The sequence below is a fragment of the Geotrypetes seraphini genome, chromosome 5 (genome assembly GCF_902459505.1).
Source record: "Geotrypetes seraphini chromosome 5, aGeoSer1.1, whole genome shotgun sequence".
NCBI lineage: Eukaryota > Metazoa > Chordata > Amphibia > Gymnophiona > Dermophiidae > Geotrypetes > Geotrypetes seraphini.
This window is the reverse complement of record NC_047088.1, coordinates 271,721,117-271,739,917: the sequence shown is the minus strand read 5'-3', so window position 1 is coordinate 271,739,917 and position 18,801 is coordinate 271,721,117. Positions and strand designations below refer to the sequence as shown.

Sequence of the window (18,801 nt, the reverse complement as noted above, 5' to 3'; positions counted from 1 at the left end):
CTTAAAGGGAATAATTCAACATGGGTTCAGCAAAGGCAAGCCTTTTGTTACAAATTTATTAGATTTTTTGAACATACTGTATTCTTAAACATGTAGAGAAAGATTAGCCAGTTGATATTAACCCCTATTTTGCATAGAAGGTTGAGGTCTTTAAGGCTAGGCATCATTTTCAAGGACTTTCACCTACTGGATAGTTTCTATGTGGAAATGCCACATAGACTCTTAAACTCAACCAAGTTTAAGAGTCTATGTGGCATTTAATGATAAAGGGAATGACTCTTATATGGTGAAATCAGTTAGCTTGGTGGGGTTTAAAAAGGCTTGGATCATTTCCTAAAAGAGAAGTCCATATGTCATTATTGAGATAAGTTGGGGAAATCCACTGCTTATTTGTAGACCTCCATGCACCCACCAGAGCTGCTGACCTCCTTACACCTGTAGATTCTGCCGCAGATGCTCAAGGTCCCACCTGATTCAACATACAGCAGATCGGTGGCAGCACGATCCACAAGTGTATGGAGATCAGCAGCTCTGGGGACTACATGGAGGTCAGAAAAAGTGGTATAACATGTCCCATTCCCTTTATCATTAAACTCCACATAGACTCTTAAACTCTTAAACTCAACCAAGACAAAACCAAATTCATCCTCCTAGAAAATGACAAGATCCAAACCACAACCAACCTAGACATAAACGCAACCAAATATCCCATCCAAACCACCATAAAACTACTAGGCATGACCATAGACAGATGCTGCACAATGCAACCGCAAATAAATAAAACAATTCAAAAATCATTCGCAATCATGAGAAACCTGAGACAAGTCCGAAAATTCTTTGAAAGAACACAATTCCAACTTATAGTACAATCCCTAATACTAGGTATATTGGACTACTGTAACATACTCTTCCTTCCATGTCCTGCAACTGCGATAAGACAACTCCAAACAATCCAAAATACAGCTTTGAGACTCATCTACTCATTGAAAAAACATGACCACATCACTGAAGCCTTCATCAACTCACACTGGCTCCCAATCCAAGAAAGAATCCATTTCAAATTCTACTGCATATTATTTAAAACCCTACACGGAGACAGCCCATCATACCTGAACAATCGCCTCATCCAAGCACCCAGTACCAGACACAGAAAAACGCACTCCCCATTCATACCCCCCCCAATCAAAGAAGTAAAAAGAACAAAACTACACGACGGCCTCCTAGCCACTCAAGCCGCAAGACTGGACAACCAGATCTCCAACCTTCTGATGACCACCCCAGACTATAGGACATTCAGAAAAGAAATAAAAACCACACTTTTCAAGAAATTCCTGAAACAGCAATAACAACACGACCTCTAAATGCTCTTAAGATCTACAACTTACCTCTCTAGCTAATCATTGTAATTCTGTCTTTTTTAAATTAACCTTTTGTAATCCGCCTTGAACCGCAAGGTAATGGCGGAATAGAAATCCCTAATGTAATGTAATGTAATGTAATGCCAGTGAATTGCCAATTTCTGCCAGTCCCACATAGAACTGGGGCAACTATCTATTATTTCTTTATTAGGATTCATTGGCCACCTTTTTCAAATTAACCTTTTGTAATCCGCCTTGAACCGCAAGGTAATGGCGGAATAGAAATCCCTAATGTAATGTAATGTAATGTAATGCCAGTGAATTGCCAATTTCTGCCAGTCCCACATAGAACTGGGGCAACTATCTATTATTTCTTTATTAGGATTCATTGGCCACCTTTTTCAAGAAAATCACTCATAACCCAGACATAGGCAAACAGCTACAACTGTAAACGGTTCAAATAACAGTTTATTAATTTTTCTATACTATTCTCCCAGGGAAGCTCAGAATGGTTTACATGAATTTATTCAGGAATGTGAACATTTTTTCCTGTCTGTCCTGGTGACCTTACAATTTTGCCTAATGTACCTGGGGCAATGGGGTCACAAGGAGCAGCATGGGATTTGAACCCACAACCTCAGGGTTCTGAGGCTGTAACTCTAACTAGTGTGCCACATTCTCCCCTTATAATGTAAACACAATCCATGTTAAAACATCTTACATACACTTTGGGGAGCTATAGAGAATTTACAGTTGGTATGTACGGGATTTATTTCTCTTATGGCTAATGTTTCAACCAAAGTTAAACAATTTGAGACAGACATTCAAGACCATATAAAGCAAATTGGGGAAATTCAAAAGTCCACAGTGGAGATAAGAACTGTTATTAAACAACAAGCAATGGACAAAGTTTTCCTCCTTTGGAAGACTGAAAATCTGGAAAATCAAAATAGGAGTTTAAACTTCAGGATACTGAATTTTCCAATGCCTAAATTTAAAGCTCCCAGAGAGATTTCCAAAGATTTTCTCATTTCTACATTAAAAATTCCGGAAGTGAATTTACCACCCCTGCAAAAGATTTATTACCTAAAAAGGACTATAAAATAAATGAATACAACAACAGAACAAGAAGTATCAGCAAATTTGGAGTCATCAGATATTGAATTGTCAGGACGAGCCACATTAATAGTTTCCCTGGTATTTTATCAGGATAAAGATCTGATTTTGAGACTCTATTATAATTTGAAGCAAGTTTCTTATTTGGGAGAAAGAATATATATTTATCCAGATGTCTCTAAATGGACTCAGTCAAGAAGAAAATAATTTCTTACATATCGCGATAAAGTGATTTCTTTGAGTGCTTCTTTTCAGTTAAGATTTCCTTGTAAATGTTTTATATTATACCAAGAAAATAAGAAGATTTTTTATGACCTAGATTAGTTGCGTTTCTTTTTAGAAGGAAAAGGAGTTTCGTTTGCACCCCAGTGATTCTAGTCCGTTGTTAAAGCCGATGTTTTCACTCTAGGTTTTCTTTCCTAGAAGAGTTTCTCTCTTGTTCTTCTCCTCCCTTCTTAATTTGAGGACTATGGATAAGTTGTATCTGTTTCCCGAGACCGGTTTTTGGCCTGGTTCATTTTTATTTTAACCCAATAGGTAATTGGATGTATTACGGTAGCTTCCTTATATTTCCTGTTAAGCACAATTCTGTACTTAAATGAAAATCAAATAAATAATTAAAAAATAAAAATAAAAAATCTTGCATAGCAAAAGGGAGCGCGGAGGTGGAGCATACAGACAGACAAGCCAGAATAACAGGAGTTTATATCGATAAGGTTGACAAACTTGAGAAAATAGAATGGTTGGTGGTCTACATCATAAGGTGAACAGGGATAGACTTAAAGATCTCAATCTTTATACTTTGGAGGAAAGGAGGAAGAGGGGAGATATGATAGAGACATTTAAATACCAGGGAAAACTGCTTGAGTACCTGAATAAATGTGTTCTCCTGGGAGAACGGTATAAAACAGCGGTCTCAAACTTGCGGCCCCCCAGGGACTATTTTGCGGCCGGCACAAGTTTTACGATTATGGAGAGGACAATCACGTACAGACAGCGACTTCTGTAATTGACTTGTGTCTCTCTGGTGTGACGTCTTCCCCAAGGTTTGCCACAGGGAAATTAAGGAAAGTATGTAAACCCCAGTGCAGAAGGGCTGACCAGGTCAGTGCCCAGGACAGTAAATTAGCTGACTACCTGGTGAGTGACAATGAAATGGAAATAGAACAGGAAGGCTTAGACTTACCTGAAGCAGTTCCAGAGCCAGGCAGGAAGAAGCTGCCTTGCTATTGTCCATTGCCTGTAAGGCAGAAAGCTCATAGGCAGTTTCCCCTCAGAGAAACGGCATGGGCTGAGGAAGGAATTCCCTTCCCCCATCCAAAGCCAAGGGGGAGTGGTTCTTCCCCTCAGCTTAAACCCAGGCTTGTTAGAGAGCAGAGGGAGGAAGGAGGAGGAGCAGAACGAGGCTTGGCAGTAGAGCAGAGGCAGGACGGGGCTGAGCAGTTCCTCAGCACTGACTGGGAAATGACTGAGGAACAGGCTGGTAATTTGGCCACCGAATTCCTTTCCCCAGAGCCCATGGTATGGGAAGAAAGTGGGGCTATACAGGAAAGCTGTTCAGAGGAGATGGAGAGCTGAATATCCTGGGAAAGGTCTGTGAACAGAGGTTTTGTCTTGGCTGTATTTCTCTGCTTGCTCTGTGAACTAATGACTGTGGGAGTTACTAGGGAAATAATCCTGTATTGCAATTTTACATGCTGTTTTGCTGGAGTTTAGAAAGGCTACAGTAATCTCCTCTTCAGGTTATGTTCACAGCTGAACCAAAAGCCAGGGTGTAATGATGGCTAGTTTAAAGCCCAGAATTTCCTGACTTCCACACTCCGTGAAAGGGCCCAGCTGTAAAGATAGTGCCTTAGCGACTAACTAATTCAATTAGTCTGCCTGCCTCATGGGGATAAGGAAATTAACCCTCTCAGGGAAAAGCCTGCTCGGGACTAGGGAGGAAAGTCCAGCCCAGCTGGAGAGTGTAAGAGCACTGGAAGACAGCACAGAATATTTCTCAACCCTGAACAAGAATGTCTCTCCTGTAAAGCTACAATGGAGAGTTATTTGTGCTAACTGTTTCACCTCCTAACCTCCTGGAATATTAATGACTGTATGTGGTTTATTAACCCAGTCCAGAGCTGATTACTGGGTGACTACAAGTGAGATGAACTTTTTCTGTTGTTTTTGTATGATGTTCATGCTACCAGGAAAACCTGGAGCGGCACAGTAATTCCACGGCCGGTGGCTGAATAAAAGCTTATGTTTTCACCAAGGCCATTCTGACAAAGTGTGATTTTTCAAAACCCTTGAAGAATAAGCTTAGTTGGGCATTTGCCAGGGACTACCAACTTGAAAGGTGACCCTAATTCTAAAGGGACCACGCCAGTAACAAGCTCAGGGTGTTCGCAGAGAGCGAGGGTGTGACACTGGAAGGAATGTCGGCAAATGGCCTCCTGGTGGTGCTGTGCTTCTCCCAGTCTCAGCCTCCCTCTATCCCCTTTGGCTTGAATCTCTAGTCATCATGAATGTCAGCGAGCAGCCGCCAGGTTGCGCTGTGCATCTTGCAGTCTCAGCCTCCCTCCGCCCCCTCTCAGCCCGGATCTAGAGCTCACTCTGCCCTGCAGCTCACCCGCAAGCATCGGAACCGAACAACGAGGCATCCCAGACTGTGGTGGCGGTTGCAGTGCAGGGCTGTAGGCCTTTGACAAGTATGTGACAAGTATGTGAAAAATATGTTTCTTTGGAAATTGCAATTGTCTATTACACAGAAATTTTTTTTAACCCCCTATGATTTCTCCAGTGGTGTGTTTCTTCACATTGGCCTATGTCAGTGGTCGGCAAACTGCGGCTCATGAGCCGCATGCTGCTCTTTAGCCACTTGTGTGGCTCGCGGCTCGCCTAAAGCAGGGGTCCACAACTTGCTTCCCTTCTCACTGCCCTCCCCCAAGCCACCGCCATTGGGGAACAGGCCACCCTCGGGGAATAGGCTACCACCGCCGCCATTGGGGAATAGGCTAACACCGCCACAATTGGGGAACAGGCCTGCGCCGAGTTCTTAGTTCTCCCTACTTATCTTCCCCAGCGCGGAGCTGACCAATTCTCACCACCCGACGTCAATTCTAACGTTGGAGAGGAAGTTCTGGGCCAGCCAATCGCTGGCAGAATTGACATCAGGTGGTGAGAATTGGTTGGCCCCACACTGGGGAAGATAAGTAGGGAGAGCTAAGAACTCGGCGCCGGCCTGTTCCCCTATGGCAGCAGTGGCAGCTTGTTCCCCAATGGTGGTTGCTTGGGGGAGGACAGGGAGAAATAAATAAAGAAGGGGGGGGACAGGGAGACAGAAAGAAAGAAGGGAGATGGGACACAGACAGAAAGGGGGCATGGAGAGAGAAAGAAAGAAAGGGCATGGAGAAAGAAAAAAAGAAAGAAAGGGGGCACGGAGAGAGAGAAAGACAGACATACAGAAAGAAAGGGGGCATGGAGAGAGAAAGAAAGAAGGGGGCAGGGTGAAAGAAATAAAAAGTTGGGGGAGGGAAGGAGACAGATGCCAGACCAGGGGACAGGAAGGAAGGAGGGAGGGAGAGAAAGGAAGAAAAGAGATGTCAGACCATGGAAATAGGGACGGAAGAAGAGAGAGATAGGAAGGGAAGGTAAGACATGGAAATGTAGATTTTGAAAAGAAAGCAGAAAAACTGAATATTAAGTTAATGCCAAAGATGGATGCAAGTTTGATCCAAACAGACCGGGGATTTTAAATTGCAGTCCACTTGAGTGGGCAATACTTTCAAAATAGAACAAAACACAAAAAAACCTCCTCATCAATACTGGGCAAGTTTCTCAAATAATATCTTTATATAACATTTAAAGGCTTTTAAATATTTAAATGTGCTCATAAGCTCTTCAGCAAGGCGCCACAGCAGCGGTACAATGTCACTGGAAAGGTGCTTGAATTTTAATCATAACACATTGCATGGAGCAAGGATACTTGTTTCTACTGGAGTGGCAAATGTTATGGCTCTACAAAAGTTGTTTAACAGTAGACCATTTATCTGAAAAGGTCAGTTCACGGCTCCATCACAGTCTGTGTTTCGCTACGCTACATCAGGAAGCTGGGAGGATAAGCTTTTTATATTGATTTTATTTGTAGTGTGCAGTGCCTGAGTCCTTTGGTCTACACACTTGATGTCTTTTTTCAATATCAAGTGTGTAGACCAAAGGATCAGGCACTGCACACTGCGGCCCTCCAAGTACCTACAAATCCAAAATGTGGCCCAACAAAGGGTTTGAGTTTGAGACCACTGGTATAGAAAATGGAATAAATAACTAAAATAAATAAATATGTGGCATGAGGCAAATCTCTTTCATTTGAAAGGAAGCTCCAGAATGAGAGGGCAAAGGATGAAGTTAAGAGGTGATAGGCTCAGGAGTAATCTAAGAAAAAACTTTTATACAGAAAGGGTGGTAGATACGTGGAATAGGCTTCCGGTAGAGGTGGTGGGAACAAAGACTGTGTCCGAGTTCAAGAAAGCGTGGGATAGGCATATGGAATCTCTTAGGGAGATGTGGAGATAATGGATGGGAAGTTTGAATAGGCTATTTGGCCTTCATCTGCCTTCATGTTTCTATGTCTGTGTCTTCCTGTAATTCCGGAAACATCACTATACTCTGTTTTGTGACTAGGACATTGATATTTTGAAATTTACCTTTTTTTGCAGAACATTCTTGATTGATTCCAAGTTGAATAAACTTAGGGGCCTTTTAACTAAGATATGGTAGGGTATTGCCACATGAGAAACAGTATCTCAGGCACACCGTAGTTGCCACTGCGGTAAAAAAAGATTTAATGCATGCAAATTCAGGCAGTAAGGCTTGCTGTGGGTGGAGATGGATGGAGGAAGGGGCATGTTTTGGGTATGCAAACCCAAAAAGCACTGGCGCACTGTGGTAAAGGCATGCAGCACTTCTTACTGCCAGATTAGCATAGGAGCCTTTACTGCCTGCAAAATATCAGATGCTTTGTTACCACAGAATGTGTATGTGGAAACCTGCCTCTAAGCAGACACTCCCAGAAGCCACACTTTTTTGACCCATGGTAATTTCTGAATTGCCGTGGGCCACAATCGGCAGTAGGTGCCAGATGCTCTAATTTTGGCCATAGGCATTAGTAAAAGGACCCTTTAAAGAACTTTCTAGATCTTTCCATCAATATAAACAGTACATATAACTATAGAGATCTTAAGCCCACCAGCTCAGATCAGTTCCAACTGCCTAAGTGGTAACATACCTGCATTGTTTTGTAGATGGCATTCAGAGGCTGCAAACATCCAACAGATGCATTTTTCTATGTATGCGGCCAATTTATTAAGACAAGGGGGAAAAGTGCTCCATAGACGCATCTGCTAAGATGTGCAATGCCTAAAAGGCATATTTTGGCATGCCTGTTGGGGAACAAGGCAAACCTTGGGCACCTCACTTCAAATGCGAGTAACATAGAAACATGATGACAGATAAAGGCCAAATGGCCCATCTAGTCTGCTCTTCCGCAGTAACCATTATCTCTTTCTCTCTCCGAGAGATCCCACATGCCTATCCCAGGCCCTTTTTAATTCAGACACAGTCACTGTCTCCACCACCTCCACAATTTTGTTTCTCATTAGGATGGCTGAATTTTCTGCTATACAATTCCTTAGAATGCTTAATTTTTAAGAATAATTAAATTTTAAAATTTTCAATGTTATTTGAAAATATATCATATATGAAATATGTTGTGAGAATCTCATACACATTAGTCATAGGTGAAATAAATTTATTGTTTTCATTACCACAGTTTCATTTTGTTCTACAGCATGGTAGTGAGGAAAAGAGACTTGTGAATAGAGAAGTCTATAGTAAATAGCAGGACCCTCAGATACCTGTTCTGTTAAACCATCAAAGATTTCTTATAACAGCTTACACAGGTGAAAGATATCATTCATTGGGTTCTGCTGTTTTTGTATATAAAGTGCTAATGCTTAGTGCACATAATATAGATAATGTAAAGTGCTCAAGTATAAATATTGGTACAAAAATATAAGACAGCACTTATCATAAAGCGCTTTAAGAAAGTGCTGTCTTATATTTTTGTACCAATATTTATACTTGAGCACTTTACATTATCTATATTATGTGCACTAAGCATTAGCACTTTATATACAAAACTAAACTAAACTAAACTAAATCTTGGGTTTATATACCGCAACATCTCCACAGGTGGAGCTCGACACGGTTTACATGGTTAGGGAAGGAACGGAACTCCAATAGATTTATAGAAGTAGGTAAGAAGAGAGGATAGGTGTGATAATACTAGGGAGGGGATGAGGTTACGTTTTGGAGAAGAGCCAGGTCTTCAGAAGCTTACGGAATGGTAGAAGGGGGCTCAAGTTGCGGAGAGGGGAAGGGAAACTATTCCATAACTGAGCGATTCTGAAGTGGAGGGAGGAACCAAGTTTACCAACGAGGGAGATGCCTTTTAAGGAGGGGAGGGATAATTTTAGTTTTTGCGTGGATCTAGTGAAGAATGGATTTGAGGAAATCCAGGATAGAGGGATAAGAGGTGGAAGGATGCCGTGGAGGATCTTGAAGGTTAAGCAGGCACATTTAAAGTGGACCCTGGAGATGACAGGAAGCCAGTGGAGCTTGGACAGGAGCGGAGAGACATGGTCAAATTTACTTTTTGAGAAGATAAGTTTGGCCGCTGTGTTCTGGATTAGTTGGAGTCTGTGGAGGCTTTTCTTTGTTAAGCTAAGGTAAATGGAATTGCAATAATCCAATCTGGAGAGGATGATGGACTGTACGAGCACGGCAAAGTGTTTTTGGTGGAAGCAGGACCTCACTTTCCTCAGCATGTGAAGGCTGTAAAAGCATTTTTTAATCAGGGAATTGAGGTGGTCGTTGAAGGATAGCGAGGAATCTATGGTGATGCCCAGGACTTTGCTAGAGAACTCCAGTTGTAGAGAGGAGCCTGTGGACAGTGGGATGGAAGTGGGTAGATGATCAAGTTTAGGGCCAAGCCAAAGTAGTTTGGTTTTGGACTCATTCAGTTTCATTTGTACAGCGAGGGCCCAGGATTGAAGGTTGGTTATGCATGAAGAGATGTTTGCTGCGAGATTGGTGAGGTTTGCGTCGGTCTCGAGGAGGACCAGGATATCGTCTGCGTAAGTGTAGAGTGTTTCTAGGGGGGAAAGGTGGAGGAGGTTCAGGGAGGACATATAAATGTTGAAGAGGATAGGAGATAGGGGGGAGCCTTGTGGGACTCCACATGTCGGTTTCCATGGGGAGGATGAGGTACCATTCTTGGTAACGTTGTAAGAGCGAGAGCGTAAGAAGTTTGAGAACCAGTCAAGGACTGTGGAGCTAATGCCTATCTCGGAGAGTAAGAAGATTAGAATGTCATGATGGACAACGTCGAAGGCTGCAGAGAGGTCGAATTGAAGGAGAACGGCAAATTTTTTGTGAGAATGAAGTTGTTGGATCTTCGAGATTAGGGAAATCAGGAGGGTTTCAGTACTGAAGTTGGGTCTGAAGCCGTATTGATAGGGTAGGAGGGTAGAGAATCTTTCCAGGTAGGCTGAGAGTTGGGAGGAGACAATGGACTCAAGCAGAACCCAGTGAATGATATATTTCACCTGTGTAAGCTGTTATAAGAAATCTTTGATGGTTTAACAGCACAGGTGTCTGAGGGTACTGCTATTTACTATAGACTTCTCTATTCACAAGTCTTCTTTTTGTTGACATTTTTGATTAGTAGACTTGTTCACATAGCAAGTACATTGAGCGAGGAAAAGAGAGCCATGAAGCTTGGTATCACAAGAATTTGGTGGGAACCCACTGACCATTCAAGCAACTGATGCTTCTGTATGGTGGACCTTTCCAAACGTCAAACTGGCAAGCTTGCATCTGCAATCACATATCCAGATGTTCCTTTATCGTAATGGCCTGGTGCTGCATTGCCCTGAGCTCCCCATACCCACTCCCCCAGAAAGAAAGTAGCTGTCATCAGAAGAGAGCAGCAGATAAGAGTGAGGGAGACATTGTAGATCCAGTTTATAATATCAGTGGTGAAGCTGATGAGAGAAACCTATACTATCCAAACCAAAAAAGATTTCAATGACTTTGATCAGAGATCTTGGTCTCACCAATGCTGAGCTTTTGACATCTAGGCTCAAGCAGTGGAACTTGTTGGATGAAAGTGTGCAAGTCACAGATCAGAGGAAGCCTCACTGAGCTTTTTCCACCTTCTTCTCCCATCAAGATGGGCTCTGATTCTGCCACAATGTCACTAGTCTGTTTGAGGTAATTGGAATTGCCTGTAACCCAAAAGAGTTGACATCTCATCCAGGAACATCAAAGCTGTGCTGCTCCATAATGGGAACAAATACCCATCTCCACTGGCTCACTCTGTGCACCTCAAAGAGGATTACAACAGCAACAACACCTTACTAGGTGCACTGAAGTATAATGAGTATGGCTGGGAGGTCATCGGAGTCTTCAAAATGGTGGTATTCCTAATGGGTCTCCAAGACAGTTTTACCAAGTTTCCCCGATATCTATGCCTTTGGAATAGCAGGGACACAAAAAGTATACTACCAAAAGCGGGACTGGCCACAAAGGACCAGGTTCTCTTTGGGAACCACTGATAGACCCCTGGAAGGTGCTGATGCCACCATTGCACATCAAATTGGGCCAGCATTTTGGTGAGATTGAGTGTTGGATCTGGGTAGATGCTGTCCTTCTGGTTTGAAAGAGTGCTGGATCCAGCCCTTATGGTGTGAATTAGTGCTGGATCCAGCCTTTCAAATGAAAATGGATGCTGGATCTGGGTGGATTTGGTCCTTTTGATGGGATTTGCTGCCCTCCTGGTGGGAATGAATACAGGATCTAGGTGGATCTAGTTCTTTTGATGGGAATGAGTATTGAATCTAGTTGGATCCAGACCATCTGGTAGGATCAGGTACTGGATCTGGATATTGAGGTGGAAGAAGATATCTTTTTCCTTACAGGACCTACGACGACAAGAGGGCATCCACTAAAAATCAGGGGCGGGAGATTTCATGGTGACACTAGGAAGTACTTCTTCACCAAAAGAGTGGTTGACCGTTGGACTGATCTTCCACTTCAGGTAGTTGATGTCAATAACGTGACTGACTTTAAGAACAAATGGGATCAACATGTGGGTTCACTTCAAAGAGGAACTTAGGGGGGAGGGTTATTGAGTGGGCAGACTTGTTGGGCCGAAGGCTCTTTTCTGCCGTCATATTCTATGTTTCTATGTTTCTAATATAATAATTTGTCAGAGCTCTAGATATGGAGTTGGCAGCCTTCAAGTACCTTCAAGACATCAAAAAGGACCTCCCTGAATTTCTAAACAAACTGTATATTATAATTGCTGCATTTCTAAGATTCTGTATACTGTAATTTCTCTATCTGCATATTGTAAATCGCTGATTGTCCAGCTCTCTTCAGTTGTAAACCGCCTAGAAGTCGCAAGATTATGGCAGTATAGAAGAATAAAGTTATTATTATTATTATTATCTTCCCTTATCTGTCTGACGCAAAGGTCAAAGATGGTTTCTTTGCTGGACCATAGATAAAGAAGATCCTAGAGTACAAGGAATTTCCTAAGAAGCTAACTTAGATGGAGAAAGCAGCTTGGAGCAGGGTTTACCACACCTCTATCACTATTTGCATTTGTCTTCTGTGGTCCTGCTCCCGGTGCTTCAGCTGTGAACACAGAACAGAAATATTTGTTAAGCAATTCAGCCTTATTTTTACTAGCTTCTACATATGTCTCCCCTTCCCCTTTGAGTCTTACAATGCCACTTTTGCACTTCTTCCTATCACTAATATACCTATACATTTTACCATATAAGCTATTTTTTTTCTTCCATTTGTATCTTTGTTTTCCCAACTACTGGACCAGCTTCTCTTAATTTTTCCAGATATTTTAACCTATCCTTTTTTTGTGATATTTTTTAGCTTATGAAAGCTAATCTCTTTTCCTTACCTCTCCTGCTACTACTTTTGAAAACCAAAATGGCCTTCTTTTCCTCTTACCTTTACTTACTTTTCTTACAGAATGGTGTATTGCCCTTACATTAACTCCTTTCAGTTTTGCCTACTGCATTTCTACTCCTTCCAGATGTTTCCATCCAGACAATTCCTTGACGTAATTCCCCATCTGAACAAAGTTAGTTGCTTAAAAGTCTAGAGCCTTTACTTTTAAATGAGCCCTCTCTATACCCATCTTAATATTAAACTGTACCATGCAGTAATCACTGGATACCAGATGATCACCCACTGTACCATACTTTGAAGTCCAGTATGATCCCATCTCGCATGGAACAGTTCTCCTTGTAGAGAATCCAGGATCTCCCTACTTCTAGAAGACCCCAACTTAGCTGATTGGGATTCCCTTGCCACGATCAGCTGATGGCAAGCCCTAGACTATTTAGATTTTTAATTTCTGACAGGGTAGGATAAAAATTGGTAGGAAGATAGGCACCAGAAATGTAGGCCAGAGTTTTCTCGGCCTACATTTCCCACACTTATCTTTGATGTGCATCGCGCTTCCAGAGGCATGATTCCAGTTCCTTTTGTTTAGGTGCCAGTAAGTGCTTTAAATTTAATGTTTATTGTCATTTCAAACGGCATCTTCTAACTAACTTAGTGCTGGTTAGAGAATTTCCTTGTATGTCTAACATTTTCGGCCTTCATTGTTTTGTAGCACAAACATTTTCATGGGGCTTGCTAATTAGCCATACTGGCCTTCATTCATACATTTGGATTTATGTACTATAGTGTTGAAAAAAAATCATTCAAAGTTTTGTAAAGTAAGAATAAATTGAACGTATGCAACAGACAATTACAGCATGTACTGTCTTGGTGTTATTCATATGAGTTTTGGGAGTTCTTGGGAACTAGTCTACCAGGCCTCTGCCTAGCACCCAATCATCATGTGAACCCATGTCCAGAGTAAATTTTAACAGTGATCACCTATTGCCCCTATTTCCAGATCATTTTCAATATGTTAAAAAGCACCAGTCCCAGTACAAATTTCTGGGGCACCCTACTATCAATCTTCCCTCAGTTGAGAAAATTGTTCATTTAATTCTACTCTCTGTTTTCTATGTTTCAGCCAATTCCCAATTCACAACAGAACATTGCCTCCTATTCCATTGCTTTTTAATTTCCTCAGAAGTTTGTCATGAAGAATTCTGTCAAAAGCTTTCTGAAAATCTAGATCCATTACATCAACCAGCTCACCTTCCTTTTTCGGCATGTTTATTAACTCCTTGAAGAAAATGTAACAGATTTCTCTTGGTTGAACCAATGTTTAGTCTGTATTCTGTGTAATGGTTTGTTACTATTTTGTCTGACATTAACCTCATGTTCCTAGATGAAAGGAGGGCGGCACTTCTAAGAGGAAAACATGATGGGGACATGATGGGGGAGGAAGGGAGGCTGCTGGTACCTGCTGTCTTTCAGTATATTCAGTATGTCCTCTCGGAAAGTGTCTCTGTTCTTCCCCAAGAAACCTCTCACATCATATAGGACCTGTAAAGTAGGAAAGGATACTTAGACCAGTGTTGCCAGAGGATGTGGCAACAGCAGTTAACATAGATGGGTTTAAAAAAGGTTTCAACAAGTTCCTAGAGGAAAATTCCATAGTCTGCTATTCAGACAGACATGGCGGAAGCCACTGCTTGCCCTGGGATTGGTACCATGGAATGTTGCTACTATTTGAATTTTTGCCAGGTACTTGTTGGAAATAGGATACTGGGTAGATGGGCCATTGGTCTGAACCAGTATGGCTAAAATGTGGACTTATGCATGAATTCTATAGCAGTAATTATGTTATATGCAATTTTATATCTAGCTGAATCCTCATTAATTTCAGTTCTAGGTGGGTTACAAGCAGCATCTTGCTATATAGAATTCTGTATAGAGTTATACATGCTATAAAGAATTGTATATGAGGTCTGACAACTAAGTTCATTCAGTCATCCTAGAAAAGTGCTCCATACCTTATTGCTGAATGTCACGATGGTCATCTTTGTAGTATTTCCCTTGGGAAGCTATGCCCTGATACCAGCGCCTAGTCCACCCATCAAAACAGTTGAATGTCATCAAAATGTCTTCCTTTCAATATTTCCTTTATCTTTGGCTATAGAAAAAAGTCATTGGGGGCCAGTTCAGGTGAGTAGGGAATGTGTTCCAATACAGTTCTTTGTTTACTGGCTATAAACTCCCTCGCAGACGGTGATTCAAGAGCCATAAGGGACCATTTCTGCTAAGACCTTCCGTTAAGATTTTCCTCTTTCTCTGTTGATATCTGACAATCAAGGCCTGCCACTACAAAAGATTCTTGGACAGAACTCTTGCCTTCCAGGCAGGCAAATCGAACGATTGGCTTAGTAACGTTATCATGCTCTCCAAGTTTGTTCAATCGTTTTATAACCTAAGAATCTATACAGCTCTGCTAATTCAACCAGTAACCTTAAGAACTATTTAGCTTTCCACTTCTTTCATTATGTAAGATTGTATTGATGACTTGATTGTGACCTCTTCGCTGATTGTCCAATGCTTCTTGTTGTAAACTGCCTCGAACTTCCATGGCTTTGGCGGTATATAAGAATAAAATTATTCTTATTTATTTGGTCTGCCGATGCTTTTGATGCACAATTTGACAAATAGTTGCAATGTTTTTCATCAGTTTTGCTTGTTACTGGCCACCCTGACCTCTCTTCATTAGTGATACTTTTTCTCCCCTCATAAAAAGCATTTAATCCATTTATAGATTGCCATTTTTTCTTCATGACTTGGACTAACATGTTCCTGATTTCACTTTCATTCTTGCCAAGTTTAACAAGTAATTTAATGTTCGTTGTTCTAATTCAAGCTCCGACATTCTCACAACGGTACACAAAAACATGCAACAATAATGAACACCACTCAACAAGACATAGCCACACGTTAATACGACACCTGTGAGACACTGATATACCAAGGTTATGAAACCTTACCGAGCTGTTTGTACAGTGCTACCAATTTATGCACACAATGGCAAGTTCATGAACTTAATTGTCAGACCTAGTATGCTACCTAAAGTTATCAAATTATACATACAGTCTGAGGTAATATATTAAAGATAGCAGCTGACCATTAACATTGTTTTTCTTGACTTGTATTATTAGCCTGAGTCTCTTTAGACCCCTGATAGGAATTTCTTAAAAGTCATATTTTCAGATTTTTGCGAAAGTAGATATATTGTGGTAGTGTGAATTTCAATGGGAAATTAGTTCCACATCTTAGCTATTTGGTAGTTGAATGCTTTGCTGTGAGATGTCTTCTGTTTTATATCTTTCAGAGTTGGGAACCATAGGGTCAAGTTGTTAGAGTTACGTTGGTCCGCAGATCTACCTAATAGTTCAGTAAATCTGGGAAAACTATTAGGGGTGTCATCATATAGTGTTTTAAATACTACGCAGCAGAGTTTGAATTCTATTCTGTTTTTTTAGCAGTGGTGTGACATGGTCAAATCTTGATTGATAGTACATGAGTTTTGCTGTAGTGTTTTGTTATCAGTTGCAGTTTTTTCATTAATTTCATGGAGATACCCGAGAGTAGAGCATTGCAGTAGTCTAATAGTGACAATATCCTTGACTGTACTAGTATCCTATAGTGCTGTCGGAATAAGTAGGGTTTTACTCGTCTTAGTTTTTGTAGTGTAAGAAAGGATTTTCAGACTAAGTTGGTAACATGATCTTCAACATTTAACAAGCTATCTAAAGTGACTCCCAGTACTTGAGGTATAGTAGATGGGATCAGATGTGTGTTGCCCAAGCCATAATAGGTCATTTTTTTCAGTATTTAGCTTGAGATGGTATCTCCCCACCCATTCTTGCACTTTAGTTAGCGTTCTGGACAATATTGTAGTCATGGTTATTTTGTTCAAATGTGCAGGGATTAGTAGCAAGATATCAACTGCTAATGAGAAGTGTCAATCCCCTGGTCTGAGGATTATCAAATTCAGTGTGGTCGTGAAGAAGCACATAATTACCCTAATGAATATGTACTTAATACCCAGTCTTTTAGGACCTAATTTAAGTGCCCCTTAGAGAACTACCCCCAGGTCCTTAAGTGATTAGAAGATGAAAGAAGTGAGATAGGAAAGTCATAGCAGCACTTGAAACATACCTCTCCTGCATAATGCTTGATCCCAAATTGGTGAGCAGTTACTCGGGGCTTTATATAATAGTAGTTACCCTAAAATAAAAAAGAAAAGATGATGTTTTAGGTAATTAACATTGCTAGATTCGTTATCTTTAATAAGCAATATATTTTCCTTCTAGTTGTCCCCTGAATTTGGTTCATCCTGAATACTTATAGAGGAAATCTTGTATGAAACCAAACCTTATATCTAACATCGTGACCCACAGGTTTTCACCTGTCCAAGCCTGGGTATGAAGGTCAAAGGACTTTGTTTAATCGTGTAGAGTGGCCGGCCCTCGAGGCTTGCGGTAACCGGCCCACGCTTAAAATATTCTCCCCAGCGTGCTTCCCCAAGAGGGAGGAAGTCCCTGTTGTGAATAAACTTATCCTATGTGCATAAAACAGAATGGCCTCACACAGGTAAGTAATGAAATAAAGAAATCAAATTTATTGTTCATCTGAACAGGTCCAAGCAACAATGCATGAAAAGAAAATGAACTCAAAAGGTCTTGGCCATAATAATGAAAAACCAAAATAATATGGTGATTACCAGCCTGGTCTGGATAACTTTCCCAAAGTTCTTTTATCAATGTCACAGAGTCTCTGGCAGTCCTTGACTCTCAAAAAGTCTTCCTTGTAAATTGACAAACAAGCTATGGTACACTGCAATGTGCAACGCTGCCCTTTCAAAAGCAGTGGCAGAAGGCTGGCGGATTTGCAAAATCGGCTCCTTGTTACCAAGAGCAAAATAACCTGCAAATCTTCCCCTAAGGTGTTGGGCAAATTCTGCCCCAGCTTTCAGGATATTCACACTTTATGAAAGCAATTGCTGAAGTTCTTTCACAGCAGCCATCTTGGCGACAAGAAAAAAAACAACTTCCCATCAAAGCAAACACTTCGCTAGCATACATCCCTTTAGCTAGCATGCTCAAGGAAAATCCTTTTGGCCCCAGCAGAAATGGAAACATTCAAAACTTAACTCAAAAAGCAGTTCAACACTAATTAACATCCATTTCCTCAATCAAGCCCATCTCTGGTAAAGCACTGCAATCCATTGCTTCATATTCTGGGTTTACCAGGGTTGTACCTTCTGGCTCTGTGTCCAGTATTTCAATATCCTTTGGCTCTGGGGAACTTGGAGGCTCCTTCCACCTGAGAGCTTCTCCTGGTCAGCCAGCTCTCCAAATGGTGCAAAGCTGCTGTACCACGCCCAGCCCTCCTCAGGGGCTGAACTTCCTTCAGCTGAGGCTGCCTTCTACCCTGTTTAGCCAGCTTCTTACAAAATGGAGGATTTAAAGGGGCCCTACCAGTTTTCACCAGGCTGTGTTCTAAAGCAGGTCTGAACACAGCCTGTGCTTCCTGGTCCTGTACCTGCCTAACAGAGACAACGTGGTTAGCCCGGACCAGTTTCAGTGGATGTTTTCTCTGGGGTTTAACTGGCACAAGGCCGGCATTGGGCTCGTCTTTTTATTTTGGTCATTCTATGCAGCTTAATAATCTGGTTTGACAGTTGGGCTCAGAGACTGATTGGCTACCGAGACTGCCTGCCCCAAGGGATTATCAATTGGTTGATACACATCATAAGCATTTTTCCATCACAGCTCCCTTTGAGTGGCAAAAACATATAAGTATTGTAAGAACTCAGGTGAATTAATGTACTTTCCAAAAGCAAATAAAGAAACTTATTTCAGAGAGCATTTGGACAATTGCTGTGAGGTGAATTGGAGTGATATAATGATTTGAGGGTTTTTTATTGTTTCTTTAAATTTGAGGGTTTTTTATTGTTTCTTTAAATATTTTATGTTTCTTTGTGGCCCACTGAGACCTCTAGATTATGTGGGATATTAATATTCCAGGCACCCACCAAAAATCTCTGTGAAAAAGTCCTTCCTGATATTACTTCTAAGTCAACCTCCTTGCAACCTCATAGAAACATGGGCCATTTGGCATTTATCTGCCATCATTGTTCTATGTTTCTATCTAGTCTGCCCATCCGCAGTAACCATTATCTCTTTCTCTCTCTGAGAGATCCCATGTGCCTATCCTAAGCCCTTTTGAATTCAGACACAGTCTCTGTATCCACCACCTCTTC

The 18,801-nt window shown here is 41.4% G+C and overlaps 1 protein-coding gene across 1 annotated transcript in view; it reads right to left on the bottom strand.

Annotated features, from left to right (window-relative positions):
• LOC117360428 (unconventional myosin-X-like) overlaps positions 1–18,801 on the bottom strand; it is a 483,786-nt gene that overhangs the window by 340,078 nt on the left and 124,907 nt on the right. The window contains exons 15-16 of the mRNA XM_033944140.1: positions 16,695–16,763; positions 13,969–14,051 (exon numbers count right to left, since the gene is read on the bottom strand). Coding sequence (XP_033800031.1) covers positions 13,969–14,051; positions 16,695–16,763 — 152 coding nt within the window. The remainder of the gene's footprint in view (positions 1–13,968; positions 14,052–16,694; positions 16,764–18,801) is intronic.